General features: G+C 37.0%; 1 protein-coding gene across 2 annotated transcripts in view; it reads right to left on the reverse strand.

Annotated features, from left to right (window-relative positions):
• Positions 1-15,176, reverse strand: part of Bank1 (B cell scaffold protein with ankyrin repeats 1) — a 212,253-nt gene that overhangs the window by 142,335 nt on the left and 54,742 nt on the right. For both annotated transcript variants that reach the window (XM_033756173.1, XM_033756174.1), the window contains exon 6: positions 5,318-5,423. In XM_033756173.1, the coding sequence (XP_033612064.1) occupies positions 5,318-5,423 (106 nt within the window). The remainder of the gene's footprint in view (positions 1-5,317; positions 5,424-15,176) is intronic.

The raw sequence follows: 15,176 nt of genomic DNA on the forward strand, positions 1-15,176 counted from the left end.
AAAAAAAAAAAAGAAAGAAAGAGAGCACACTGATGAGTGATGGTTAATTATTCTACACTTTCACACCCAGCTGTAAAAATAAGACAGAAACTAAACATGAACTTAATAGCTGTGTCATTATTAGGAGCAAGAATGTGAGGACTCACAGCAAGAGAAACAAAAGCATCAAAGCAAAAAGTCTGTTCCTTTTAACACAGTTCTAAAATAGTGGAAAATAGCCATCTTGCTACATTAAAAAAACAAAATGGAATAGGCATGGCTTCATTAACTGCTCTACTATTTCTTTAGCCAAAAATAAAGGTGAAGAAAAAGAAAAACAATGGCATTAAACATTAAGTTTTCAATTAACTTGCATGTTCCAAGACTGAATTAATTTAGTTTGTTGACTTTTATGTTTTAACACAACAAAATAAACAAACACCCCTTCAAGACACGTGAAGGACTCAGGGTAAGAAAACACTGTACCCTTGAAAGACGTGTTAAACCTGGATGACTGTAGGCAGATCAGGTCATATTTCCACAGGATGGTACTTGTCCCTTCTGAGTGGGTGCAGTAGGAGAGCAATAATCAAGTGTTTTATGAAGAGGGGTGAAAGCTGACAATATTTATGCTTTCTTGTTATATGTTTTGTACTACATTAAAGGACTAAAGTAAATCGTGTTCCCACTGTAAGGCATATTCATTCTTCTATCAAGACAACTCTTGTGGAAGCTGAGTTGAGTTAATCTGTACATAAACTGCATTTGTTTTGTCTGTGGTTTTACTCATATTCAGCTGATCCTTGACCTCAGGGATTTTGCAGACAAAATCATATGTTTCTCCTCAGGACAGCCTGGGCTTTGAGTCCTCATGAGATCTCCATGGCTCTGCAGACTAATTGTCAGCTTTTCTTTCTTGTCACCAGGTAGTTCTTTTTGCCTGTCCTCCCTCCAGACTCCTTCCAAACCAAACACCTTGGTTTTTGCCAGATCTCTGCCGCCCACTCAGCTAAGGTAGACATTTATTGTCATAATGGCATGGAGGAAAATATTCCCTGCAGTTTACATACCACTCTGTATCTAGAACCTGAGTGCTGCTGCTGTCCCTATGGTGAAAGCATTGGGATTTTGTCTCAACAAGCTTGTTCCCCAGCAGCCACTGTTTGGCTTTCAGGGCAGATCTCTCAGGCTGCCCTAGACACTGGTTCACTGGGATCCCTGTTCCTTGCACACTGGCCTACATGTAGATATTAAAAGTTGGCTAAGTGTTAAACCTCGATCTCTACTCATTGTAGTGAGTTCTCTCTGTCTTGTTTCCATCAGGGATGAATGCAGAGATTTTTCTCTCTGGTGGTTCTGTAACCTTCTAAAATTTAGTTCATTTCTGTTTCTTTTGTCATCAGTTTCCTGTTGGGGTCACGAAAGAAACTATGACTTTGAAGATCGTCAGCAGTCTCCTGTAATTCTGTACATCCTAGCCAGGATCAAAATTTCTATTCCTTTCAGTTCATAAGTTATTTCATCACTTTCTTAAATTTAGTGCATATACTTTGGTCTTACTTGTTAAATTCAAATAATAGATTCTTTTAAAAAAGATACAAGAACCTTTTAGAGTATGCTTAATCTGCAGTGTACATCTGTTTCCTTTTAGGGACATTTTCATTTAATTAATGAAGATAAAATGCATTTGTTTTTATTATTAAGGTATAAATTGACAATGATATGGGTAATTTCCTTTTTATTCCAGACAACATACAGTTTGTTTCACAAATATTTGTCAAATGGCAATTTCAGAAGAAGAGAATAAGATGTGTGTAGGAATTTTTTCAAGGAAAGCCCGATTTTAGCACTTTCATGAATAAAAGTAAACAGATGAGTTGGCGGAGATCAAGGAAACTGTGATATATTTCTTGTGTAGAGCTGTTTTTAAACAAGGGGGTCAAGGGAGGGCAGGGACAAGAGGAAAAAGTGAGAACCAAGACCTGTCATGTAAAGGTGCAAGATCCCAATAATGAATGTAACTGTACTGTATACCTAAAATGTACCAATAAACTCAATGAAAAATAACAATGAACATAGAATTCTACTTAGAGTTTCAAGCAACAGCAAACCTTGCCAGGGCTATGGCATTCATAAAACCTCAATAATGTAAACATAACACACAGGAAACTGATAACTGCAGTTCTGCCCCTTCTCCTGTTTCATGACAGCGAGTGGAAGTGTTTAAGGGCCAATGCAGACAACTGCTCTTTGAGCTTTTGGGTCTCATTTGTTTTGTATGAGGTGTGCCTGCTGACCCAGATCTTCCCAGACACTTCTCATTCCCAGCCTATTCTGTCACACTGTTTTTAACTCACCCACTGAACTGTCCCTTGTATTGTCATGGGCCTGTTCATAATTTGCCCTATTGGCTTCTATTCATACATTTCTTAATATGTGTGCATCTCACCTCAGTCTTACTGATCTGATACCAACTTTGGTGATGTCTGACTCTGGGGAAGGTATAGATCAAATGAAATAGCCTCTCACTACATTGGAAAATGAGCTGAATCTTTATGTAATCTTCTTCAAATAGAAAATTATCTTCAAATTCTCATAGTGATTTACAACTTCATTAGTTACCAACTTTCTAACCTTTGTAAAGCATTAATATTTTCTCCATGTAAAAACTCAGTATGAATTTGTTGGTCTGTATGACACTGAAGAAGGTAATACCTTGCTATGCTTGTACCTAGCTGTCCCTCTGAAGCCTCATGTGGTCCTAGATGGGGAGTTTTAAAGGTGGCTGTAGTAGGGCATGTGAATGTGGATTAAGTATGTGCTATTGGGATTAAATGTGTGGATAATGGAAGTCCTACCCTGTGTAAGGGTGGCACCAATTAATAGACTTGAAGCAGGATAGAATATAAAGGAACAAAGAAAGGGCAGGCTTGCTGCTGCTACTTGCTCCTTCAATGCCTCCTGCCTACCCTGCCATGGACTGTTTCTCCTCTGTGATGCCCCTCCACCACGCAACCCTGACTTCAAGCCAGCCAACTATGGGCTGAAACCGCTACAAACTATGAGCTGAAATAGACTTTTCCTCCTTTAACATGTGGGTGCCAGGTGTTTTGTCCCAGCAATGAGAAAAGTTAACTATGACAGGCCTGGAAAACTTGAGTGCCTAGGAGGATTATCTGGGAAACATTTAATCTACCAATACTGTACCTGCCCCAGATTCATCCCTCATTGGTGCAGCTGTGTCTGAGGTGCGGATGCTTCCCAAGCTCTGGAGGTGAGTGCAGGATGCAAGAATACTAAAGAACGAAATTCAAAACCCTGACACATAGTTCAGCAGCAGTAGCTTCCCCAGAGGCTCTTAGAAGACAGACATTGAAAATCACCTACCCCACATTTTCAAGGGCTCTGATTTATTCCATCCGGAATCTGTCATCTATAAAATTAAAATTAAGAGGCAGAACTATTCTGGCCCTTGAGTGTTAGACAACTTCCATTTCTGAATATCTGAGGCAATTCCCTTATAAAGGGAAGAGGTTGACTTTGCCCACATTTTGGAGGATGCAGTCTATGTGGGGGGCCCCAGTGCTTCTGGGCTGGTGGTCAGGGTGGGACAGCACATTATGGCAAGTGAGAGGGTGTTCTAGAGAAGCCCTTTTCACCTCAAGTCGAGGAATGAGAAACAGAGACAGGAAGAAGAGACAGAAGCGCACCCAGTGACTTCTTAAAGGTCCCCACCTCCCAGTGCCAGCCCAGGGATGAGACTCTTACACGCAGGCCTCTGAGGACACTCCAGATTCAGACCACAAGCACTTTCCACTCTGGAATTCCTACTCTACTTCTGAGCAGAACCTTCAAACTGATCTCTAAGTCTTTACTTGTGCAAATGAGAGAGCAGAAATGATGCCTCTCTCTTTTAATTCTAATTTCACAAATTAAATACAAATGTGATTCTCAAGAATTTGTTAAATTTGTGTCATAATGTCATCTTCATATACCTTTGCCACTTTCCTTGCCTAGAATTTGCTTTTCATTTCTCCCTCCTCATTAGGACTCTACCCATCATTTAAAACATAGGTACATTCGTACCTCCTTTCTGAAACGTCTCTTGAAAAGCGATATCTCTTCTTCATAATTCTTTTATCAATATAATAACATCCCCAAAAGTTACATGTACATTATTCTTTTTCTCAATTAATTTATAATTGTTTAAGTCAGGAATTGTGCCACACTCCTTTTCTATCCTACTCCAATATCTAATTTTTAAGGGAATTATGTATTGTTAAAATGTAAATGGGAAACAAAAATCAATTTTCACTAACTCACAAGAATACTTACTCAGAATGCATATATCACTCACTCTTCTCCCTCACAGACTATCATCTTCGTTAAGTTCCTGCCCCCTTGAGTGAATCACCATCATCCGTGTCTTTGGTGTTTACCCTTTCCTTCTTGATGCTCTGCAGCCAGGTAGGCTGCAGGCAAAATGGTGTTAAACAGTGTGAAACAGGGAAACACTGCCCTTGGTCCTTTAGATGATAACATTAGACTTAGTCATTGTTACAACAGTGTTTCACATGTGCTGGGCATATAAATGGATTATAAGCAGTATTCCAATAAACTATGCAGAGACGCAAAGTTTCTAAAATATTCTACTGGTCTTGTAACATTTGGAAATATGACTTTCTATATTCATAAATAAGCTAAATAATACATAGTTATTATAGAAAATATGGATTCAATAAAATAAAAAAGGCATTGCTTGAAGTTATAAAGCCCAAAATATAATTACTGTGAACACTAAGTATGTATCAGTTCAGACTACCAATTTATGTGTGTAATATATGCTATGTTTATACTTTTTAAGCAGAAGATGACATGTTACTGCTACATAGCTTACTTTTATTTAATTAAGCATATATCAAAACATCGCTTCAGCTAGCAAATACATTTATCATAAAATTAATTACTGATGTCTACATTAAAATTTACATAACCACATATCTTTAGAAAATGAAGTTGTTTCTATTTTGGGGTAATTATAAACAATCATATGATGAAAAATATCCCTCAGAAACAAATTCAAGTGTTTCCTTAGAATAAAAGTCTAGAAGTATAATTGCCAATTTCTAACTTATTAACATTTTTTACATCCTGTGGGGGGAAAATCACTAAATTGATCTTCCTTCAGAAGTTTTTACTAGTGTAATCTTGCCTTACAAGTTTGGAGTTATCTAAAACATTTAATCAATTAGTTATATTCTTGGATATAGCATATATTAAAGAATCATATACAGTGGAATCTGATATAATAAAAATTGATTCAGTTAAAAATACTCACATTCATTTTGAGGGCAAACTTCACTTTGAAGAGATTGGAAGTTATAATATGGTATCTCATGTTTGAATATAGATGTAAGAATATTATCAAGTTCTTCAATATCATTCTGTTTTCAAATGACAAGGAAATTTTCATTAGTTCAGCTATTTATATAGCAATTCATCTTAGTGCAGTATATAAGAATGTATTAGCTAAAGCAAATATCAAGTAATCTTTAGTAATAATGAAAGCTATATTTTTCAAAAACAATGTAAACTACCATATCTTGCTTAACAAAGCTAGTTACTGAGATAGTAAAAAAAAAAACTGATGTAAGAAATAAAATCATTTGGTTTTAGATGAGTGGCTATAAGCTTACTTAAACATTTGTAAGTCTTTTTTTTTCAGTACCAGGGATCGAACTTAGGATCTTGCACTTGTGAGTCAGGCACGGTGCCACCGAGCTAAATCCCCAGCTAAACATTAGTAAATTTTAAAACGCTGTTACAACATATTAATGATATCACTGATTTTTTCAGTAATAAGTTCTGGTAATTAAATGATACAATAAAATGGTGAGTCTGGTTCTTCAATTTAAGGGTAAGGAATGGGGTGATCTCAATAGCATCCATCATTTCTGTGACTGAATGGAGGAGAAGTTTCATCTTACACCAGCAGACACAGACAGTCCTATCCCTTCTGCTTCCCCAGGCTGAGGCACTTTAGAGGGCCAATCTAGGATCCAGTTGTCCCATTGCTAGTGAAATAAGTTGTCACAAGTCATTATTTCCAAATTGTATTATGTCCCAAATGCATGTTAAATGTTCAGTATAGTTTGAGTGGGAGAATGGGTAAAAAGGAATTAAAATAGAGGTAATATTGATATACTTTGATAAAATGTATCAAATGAAAATACAGTAGACCACATACTTGAGTGTGTGTGTGTGTATATGTATATGTGTGTGTGTGTGTGTGTGTGTATATATATATATATATATATATATATATAGAGAGAGAGAGAGAGAGAGAGAGAGAGCAATCATTAAACAATACATAGAGATGCACCTAAAGTATCCTGATAAATATAAAAGTTCTTTAAAAATTTTAAGTAACATAAAAGAAGGTAAGAAAAAATAGACAAATTAATAGAGATTGAAAAAAATTTTGAACAGTAACTAAAATCCTAACATAACATTACATATAAAGGGTCTGAGCATGAAGGTGAAGAGCCAGCTATTAGTGGAGTAGGTTAAGATACATGAAGTAAAGACATATTTTCTTTAAGAAACTTAATTTCAAAATACAAAGCACAAAGGTTGAAAGTAAAAGGTATTAAAGAAAGATATATCATGCAAACTTTACAAAGGAAAACAATATCTGTATTAATATGAAGGATCAAATAAAATCACAGGAAACCAAAAGGACAATATGTAATGATAAAAGAGTCAATCCACTGAGAAGACATAGTAATATTAAATATGTATTCACCAAAGAACAAATCTAAACAATATGTACAGCAAAACTGACAAAATTGAAAGGTGAAATAGACAAGTCCACAGCAGCTGAAGAATTTTGCATTCATTTCTTGATAAATAGAATATCAGAAAGAAAAAAGAATACTCCAAACCTCATTATCTAATGATATTACCAATTAGCATCTAATAAACATTACATAGACCATCCCATCCAACAAGACAATAAAAAATTCAAAATACAATTCAGAATACAATTCAAGCCCTTCTCCACTGTTGGTTGGGAGTGCAGACTGGTGCAACCACTGTGGAAATCAATATGGAGATACCTCAAAGAACTACGACTACAGGTTCCATTTGACTCAGCTATCCCTCTGCTGGATATCTTTCCAAAAGAATTAAAAGAATCATTCCACAGTGATATATGCTCACACATGTTTATAGTGGCACAGTTTGCAATAGCTAAAATTTGGAAACAGCCCAATTGCCCATCAGTTGGAAATTGGTTAAAGAAGATGTGTTTTTTAAAAATAAAATGGAGTACTACTCAGCCATAAAGAATGAGAAACTAGAGTCATTCATAGGAAAATGGATGAATATTGTGGTCAAACTGTTAAGTGAAATAAATAAGACACACATGTGAATACTGAATAGTTTCTCTAGTGCAAACAACTAAAAGTATAAATAAGATCCAAATTATGTCACTGACAATGTGAAATAGGAAGAAAAGAGCTAAAGGTATAGGGGAAATGGGAAGGGTAGGGAAAGAGAAATAAGGAAAAATAAAAAATATGAGAAAAGAAAAAAGTGGAAACAAAGTCTTGGTGAAGGTAGGGCAGGGGTATGGGAAAAAAATGAGAACCAAGATCTGTCATGTAAAGTTACAAGATCCCAATGATAAATGCAACTGTAAAAAAAATTATAATCACCTGAAATACACACACACACACACACACACACACACACACACAGGCCATACAACTGATGTTACATTAAGCCATATTCTGGTACATAAAACAAATTCCAGTGAATTTACAAAAATTTAAGTCTTACAAAAATATATTTTCATAGAACACAAAGCCATTTTATAAATCCTTAACAGAATAGGAAAGTGTCCAAACATTTAGAAAGCAAGTAAAACACTTCTACATGATCCATAAGTCAGAGAAAAAACACAAGAGAAATTTTAAAAATGCATTGCACAAAATGGCACTCAATTATAGCAAATCAAAATCAAACAAATTTAAAGTGTAAAAACAATAGAGGAAAATCAATGCAAGAAAGAAGGGGTTGCATTGAAAGGTCAGCAAAATTGACAAAATTCTAACAAGACTGAGGAAGGAATAAAGGAAAGAGATGATTACAAGTATCACAAAGAATGTCACTACAGACCCTCCAGATAACAAAAGGGTAACTACGCAATGCCTTTTAACTGCTCTGCACAATCTACTTTGACACCTTACCCCAAATGGGCTCATTTCTTGAAAAACAAAAGCTACCAAAACATACAATTGCTCTTTTATTTCTACAAGCACATGTGAATCTACAATTGCCATAAAATTAAAAGTTTAAGAAAATAGAAACAAGTAAGTGCCTCAACCAAGAAAGGCATTCATTATATGAGGCTGAATTCCCTGAGCCACAGTCCTTCAAGTCAAATTTGCTCTTTTCTTGGATGAGGGATGTGAAATGCCATTGAGAGACAATCTTGGCAGGATTTTAGGAAACTGCGATGCAATGTAAGTAGCTGGGGGAATCTTCAGATCACTGGGGTGAAGCGAAAGGCTATGCAATGTAGGTATATGATAACCTATGCAACAAACAGACTCAGGAGTTTGAGTAGTGGTAATAACCATCACATGTCGAGCACTAATAATGTGCTAGGCTTTATATAATTTATCTCCAATTTGCATAGTATCCTGAAAGGTATACTCCTTTTACATATGTGATTATCAAGATACAAAACATTGCATAGTGTACTGGGGGTGAAATAAATATTTTGACTTCTAAAGACAATACACTGATAGTATACATGGTTTAATCATGGAGCAAAGGGTGAAATCTGAGATAGTACTTGAGTAGGGTAGAGAATTGTGGTCCTATGGTTTCAAGATCATCACTGTGGCTCTAGGTTTCATATTCCATAGCCAGGGAGAGGGGAAGGTAGCCCAGGGGACATAACTGGAGCTATTGTCAACCAGTTATTCATGTTCTTTTAATCAGAAAAGCAAACCCTCTTAGAGATGTCCCCTGTGTCTCATTGTCTGAAACTTTCTCACACAGACACATCTAGATGCAAGCATGTTTTAAAATGTTGACACCGGGCCTTCCCAGTCTTAACAGTGCCGGTAGGCAAGAAAAAGGATTTTGAAGAATTGAAGTTGGGCAGGATGAAACCAATGATGCTATCACAAAATATCATGGTAATGAAAATGTAGGGTATAGAAAAAGTAACAATCAAGGGCCTTGATGATCAAGATAAAAAAATTCAATGAAACAAATCAATATGGTTGTGCAAGCTTCATAACTGGAGTCAAAGTTATGAGATATCTAAAAGTTTGAGATATCTAAAAGGAAAGTCAATGGCTGATCTAAACAAAGCCTGGTTCTTATTATAATAAATAGCTGTGCTTGTTCAAATTAGGAAAAGAGGCCCCTTCATATGTGCAAATTTGCACTCTCAAAATGAACCAAAAGAATAATTCCAGAAACATTTTGGAAAATGATAGCACTTATAGAAACCTTTCATAAAAGAATTTTCTTTAAATGTTAGTACTATATTTGATCGGTGCACTAAAAATTCACACGAGATGATCAGGGAAGATATCATTGAGCAAAGACAGTGGGACTCAATCTCACAGAACGAATTAGGTTAACTAGGTCAGGATGGTGAGGCAGGAGGGAAGGCTGGAGCAGTGCTTCAGTTAGAGAGAGGAGTCTATGCAAAGGACCCATGGCAGACTGCGTGGCACAGCCCAGGAAATAAAATCCTCAAGTGCCTGAAAAGCAGAGGCAGAGCAGCGAGATTAATCTGGAGACAAATGAAAGGGTTGGTTGCTGCAGGATTTAATGCTCATGTTAAACATTTTGAAAAATGTAATCCACTGAAGTGTTAAAGCAGCAGCATTACATGCTGAGATTTTTTTTAAAAGAATCTCACAGACTATGAATTTGAGACAGTCAGAGAAGTACATAAGCACCCACAGTAGAGGAAATCATAGTTGTTTAGGCCAGAGGAAGGGAAATGTTAGGAACAGAGAGATGTTGTGGGGGGGTGAGCAATATTAGTAAATAGAATTGAAAGGGCTTAGTATGGTTGAGTTTGGGGCAAGGGCATATCAGAGGTTTCAGATACTCTTAGGTGTGTGATTTTAAGTTGGATAGATGTGCATTTCCTGAGTGAGAGAGCGCTAAAAAGCTAGAGCTGAAAAGAAAACTACACTTGGAGTGCCCCATTAATTAATGAGATATTTGCCAAGAAATGAAGAAAGATTCTATGGACCCAAATTTGATCAACTTGAAACTTTTGTCGAGGTCACAGGGCAGAGAGTTTATAATGGGCATTGAGGAAGAGAGGCTCATTGGCACCCGGTCACCTTTCAGTAAATGTGGGAGAAGGCCCATGTGGAAAGTAAGAAGGTGGTTGAGTTTGAGACCAACAAATATGGAGAAAGTGTTTATTTGCAGAGAGCGAACAGGACCTATAAATTAATAAGTCATTAATAAAATATCTTCTCCACAGTATAAACTGAAACATAAGGGAGCCAATAAGTATGCAAGTTAACAGAAATAGCTTCTAAGGTAAAAATAGGAGAGATCGTAGAGTATGGTTGTTTTGTTAATGGCTAAGTAGCAACATGCAAGCTTATTATTTTCTTCCTATAGCAACTGCTATACCTGCTGTTTTAAAACAATGGATGAGTGTACTAACTGTATACTTCTGTTTGATCCAATTATTCTACTTGAGATGAGTTAAAATGTTTTAGTCTAAACGACCTCAATCAAGCATATTAACCATCCCTTGTCTGTTATTATAGGCAGAGAGAGAGAGAGAGAGAGAGAGAGAGGGAGAGCACAACATAAATGTCACTGTTTTATCAATCAAATATAAGCCTCAATAGATATGCATTATTCTTATTGATCCATCCTAATGAGGGACACAAAGGATATGAAATATTGAACTTAGAAATAAATCTTCAAATTGCATTTCTTTTGACTGTGCTCTCTTCAAATCTTTCACCAGAAATATGAAAGAGGAAATAAAGCCAATGGAGATATATGAGATTCAAATGACATCTATCTCCTCTAGAGAGAGAGAATTAGAAAGAAGCACAAATAAAAATTTAAAAAGTGATGCAAGTATTCATCATCACAGTAGTCAAAACAGTGTACTGCTGGCAGTAAAACAAACACTACAGAGACTGAAGGAACAGAACTGAGATCCCAGAAATAAACTCCTGCATATACATCCCACTGTCTCTTAATGAAGGCACTTAACACCTACATCAGAGAAAGGACAGCATCTCAATAAGAGGTGCTGGGAAAGTGGATATCCAGATAGAGAAAAATACAGCTAGACTCCTATATCTCACCATATACAAAAGTCAAATCTAAATGGATGAAAGATCTAATATGAAAGACCTGAAACTATGAAACTACTAGAAAACACAAGGCAGACACTTTAAGACATCAGAATAGCAATGTTTCTTTTAAAAACAACCTCCCAAAGTACAAGCAACAAAAGCAAAAATAGGTGGAATTATATCAGCTATGGAATGTCTGCATAGCCAAGAAAACAATTCACAGAGTGAGGAGACAGCCCCAGAATGGGAGAAAATATTTGCAAACTACTTGTCTCACAAAGAATCAATAACCACAATACATAAGAACCCTCCCCCCAAAGTAACAAAAAATTCAATAAAAATGGGTGAATGATCTGAATAGGCAGGTCTCAAAAGAAGATGTACAACTCTTGTGGGAACTTGAGACTAGAGAGACCAATGGTTGAAACAAGAGGATTTATTCCAGGGTTTTAGGTTCACAGCAGTCCAGTGTTCTCACATCCAAAGGCTAAGCCCAGAACAGAGGAAGGGCTCTAGTTTTATACATGCTGTTGAAGGAGATTGGTCTACCTAATGACATGAAAAGTGTGGACAGAATCAGAACAAGGCCAGTTAGTCAAGGTTGTGACAGTTTTGCAACTTAGCATATCTTGGTGGCCTTGTTTAGGTAAAAACATGATCTTATGAGAACAGGAGGTTGTGGAACCTTACTTATAGGGAAAAAGTTAATTTTATTTGTAATAGAGCAAAGAACAATAGCTGTAGGGAGGGGGAAGTCTAAGAGGGAATTTGCTTAGCTTGGGGAATCTTGTTTTTCTTTTTTTTTTGTAAGTCCTGTTCATAGCAAGTATATGAAAGGTATATGAAAAATGTTCAACATTACTTGTCAGGGAAATGAAAATCAAAAGTTCAGCAAGATATCATCTCACCCCAACCAGTTAGGATAGTTATTACCAAAAGACAAAAGTTAGAAATGTTGACGAAGATGTAAAGAGATGTGAGTGCCTAAACACCATTGGTGGGAATGTAAATCAGTATAGCCATTAAGCGGAGCAGTGTACAAGTACTGCAAAAAACTGAAAACAGAATTACCTTATGTTTCAGCAATATCCCTGCTGTGTTTATGCATCTCCAGGGAGCACAATCACTGTATCAAAAAGAGAGCTGCATGCTCATGTTCAGGGCAGCACTATTCACAAAACCAACCTAGTTATCCACCAATTGCTGGATGGATTTTAAAAAAGGGATACATATGTGTTTATATGATATTATTCTCTAGCCTTCTTTGCATAAATTCTGTCATTCTCTAGTATTATTTGAATAAATAAGTGGAAATCATTGAATAGATACACAAATAACACATTGGGGAAATGAAATTTAAAACCACAGTGGATTATCATCTCATCCCAACTAGAGTGGCTGTTATCAAGAAATATTAAGTGAAATAAGCCAGGCATAGAAAGACAAATATCACATGTTTTCTTTAATGCGTGGAAGCTAGAAAAAAGTTGATGTTGGTATATAACAGTGATTACTACAGTTTGGACAGTGGGAAGCGGGGGATGGAGAGAGGTCAGAAAACAGGCACTAAGAAGTAATTCAGAACAAGTAGGTCTAATGTGTTAAAGCCCAGTGGGAGTCCAGAAGTCCCAAAAAACTAAGATACATGCATGCAGGATTAGCATAGAGGGTCATGGAGTCTGCAGACTCACAGAGATGACCAGGAGATACAAATGCTAAGCAGCCTGGCTTGCTCAGTACATGCACCATATACTCACTGAAATCACAGCTGTACTCGCAAATACATGTAATTATCACATGACAATCTGGGAAAAGATACAGGGAAAGCCCACATATCTGCAAATCAGCCCTCTTGAATGAAGGTGGTTATACCTGCCAATCTCAATACTTTTTTTTCTTAGACTATGCAAGTGAGATGTTTGAGTTGGCAGTGTCCATGGATAGTGTGGGCTCCAGACTTTTCCTGTACACAGAGCTGACTTTCTCAGCACTCAGGAATGGAGTGACTGAACCAAGTGACTGTCAGTTTAACCAGCGTCTCCCTCCCACTCTCATGGTGTCCAGGGCTGACTGTACTGTGTTGTTCCTCACTGTCCTGTGAAGCAAGGGAAGACACAGAAGCCTTCGAAAAGAGAGCCGCTTTTGAACAGCAGATCCCTCCTTGGTGTTTGGGTGAAAGGCAAAGGTATCTATGTGGGAGTTAGTGACAGTGTGTGGAAACAGAGGTCATGGCTGGGGCAGAACGTGGAGAAAAGCTGACAGCTCTTCATTTTTGTAGTATGATGCACTTCTGAGAATTCAACTCTTCTATTGGTTTCAGATTCATCCATTTGATTTCATAAATAAAGTACTTAAAGAGGGCAATTTTATTTCTCTTCCTGTCTCATTTGCGTACCTTTTCTACAGTTTTGCAAATAACCCTGTGCTTGAAAAGGGCAGTTTTATTTTTCTGTCTCTTGTGCTTATTGTGTAATTTCTCACATATTTATTCAAATAACACTAGAGAATAAAGAAATCATCAGGTACTTTCCTCTTGCTGGAGGAATAAATACTAGCTGTGCACCATGTACCAGGAACCAACAGTGGGAAAGGGATCGTTGTGCCTACGCCTTAGAGAAGGGATGTGGGAGTGTGGGGGAGAGAACACAGCGGAACACAGGGATCTAGAGAACATGGGAGTCAGTGTCGAGAAGGCACACAGGCGGTGCTCTGGCTGGAGCTGATTGTGGTTGGGACCCTGTGGCCTGTGTGCACGCGAGTGAGTGTGAGCCTTCCTGTCCTGTGAATGCTGGAAAGTGTGCATCACAGAAGTGTGTGAGAGGATGCTGGTGCTACGTCTTCTGGACTTGTTTGTGTCCCTCATCAAATGGGAGCTGAGGGAAGGAGGAAGATTCCTTCAGTCCTTGGAGGGAGACAGTGGCCTAGAGGAAACTTACTGAGGTTCCCAATGTGTCCCATTGAGACAGATTTCCTGATGGATTCTTTAAGGCAGACAACTGCCAAAAGCTGAGATTTAACTCAGTGAGGCTAAAAACCTCCGAAGGAAGAACTAACAAAAGCAGCACAGATCTCCATACTGGGATCTCCCACCCCTCCCACCCCAGCTTTACTCAGGATCTGCAGGCAGCAGATCAAAGATGGAATAATAAAATTAATACAACAGAGTATTCCTCTGTCATTAGGGAAAAACTTGAGTCACTTGTGGGAAAATTGGTGCACCTTGAGACCATGATGTTGATAAATCATATGCACAAGCTTAAATATATTTGAAAAAGCTAAGGTATAAATGAATTAAAGGGCAAAATAGAAGACAAATAATAGGAAATGGAGAGATACATCTTTTTTAAAGGGGAAGGGGACCAAGAGCTGGAGGGAGAGGGAGGGAAGGGGACTTAAATTAAGGTATGTTATATAGATGTACCAACACACCTGCTCACGCAGTCATTATGTACTGCTAATATTTTATTAGCACATTTGGTAATAAAAATAAAAACTGATAAAACAGAAATTAACTATACCCAACATGAAGATGAAAATAATATTTCAGAATATAAAAAGTAAAATATATACCATGATAAATGCATACAACACAAAGATCCCTCTTTGTTAATAAGAATATTATTAAGAAGAAGAGTTTCATAGATCTCAAAAGTTTTAATGACTAGGATCCTAATATTTTGATTAATAATTGCAATTTCTTTTAACATTTTGATCTGTTTGTTTTAAATTTTTGTAGTTGTCCCTATACAAAGTTAGCTTCATTGTTGCCCCTAGATACTTTCATAAGAAGGGTGAAGGTCTCAAAGGTTTTAATTATTTCAGCTA

The sequence above is a fragment of the Fukomys damarensis genome, unplaced genomic scaffold (genome assembly GCF_012274545.1).
Source record: "Fukomys damarensis isolate Sample0158 unplaced genomic scaffold, DMR_v1.0_HiC HiC_scaffold_25, whole genome shotgun sequence".
Lineage (NCBI taxonomy): Eukaryota > Metazoa > Chordata > Mammalia > Rodentia > Bathyergidae > Fukomys > Fukomys damarensis.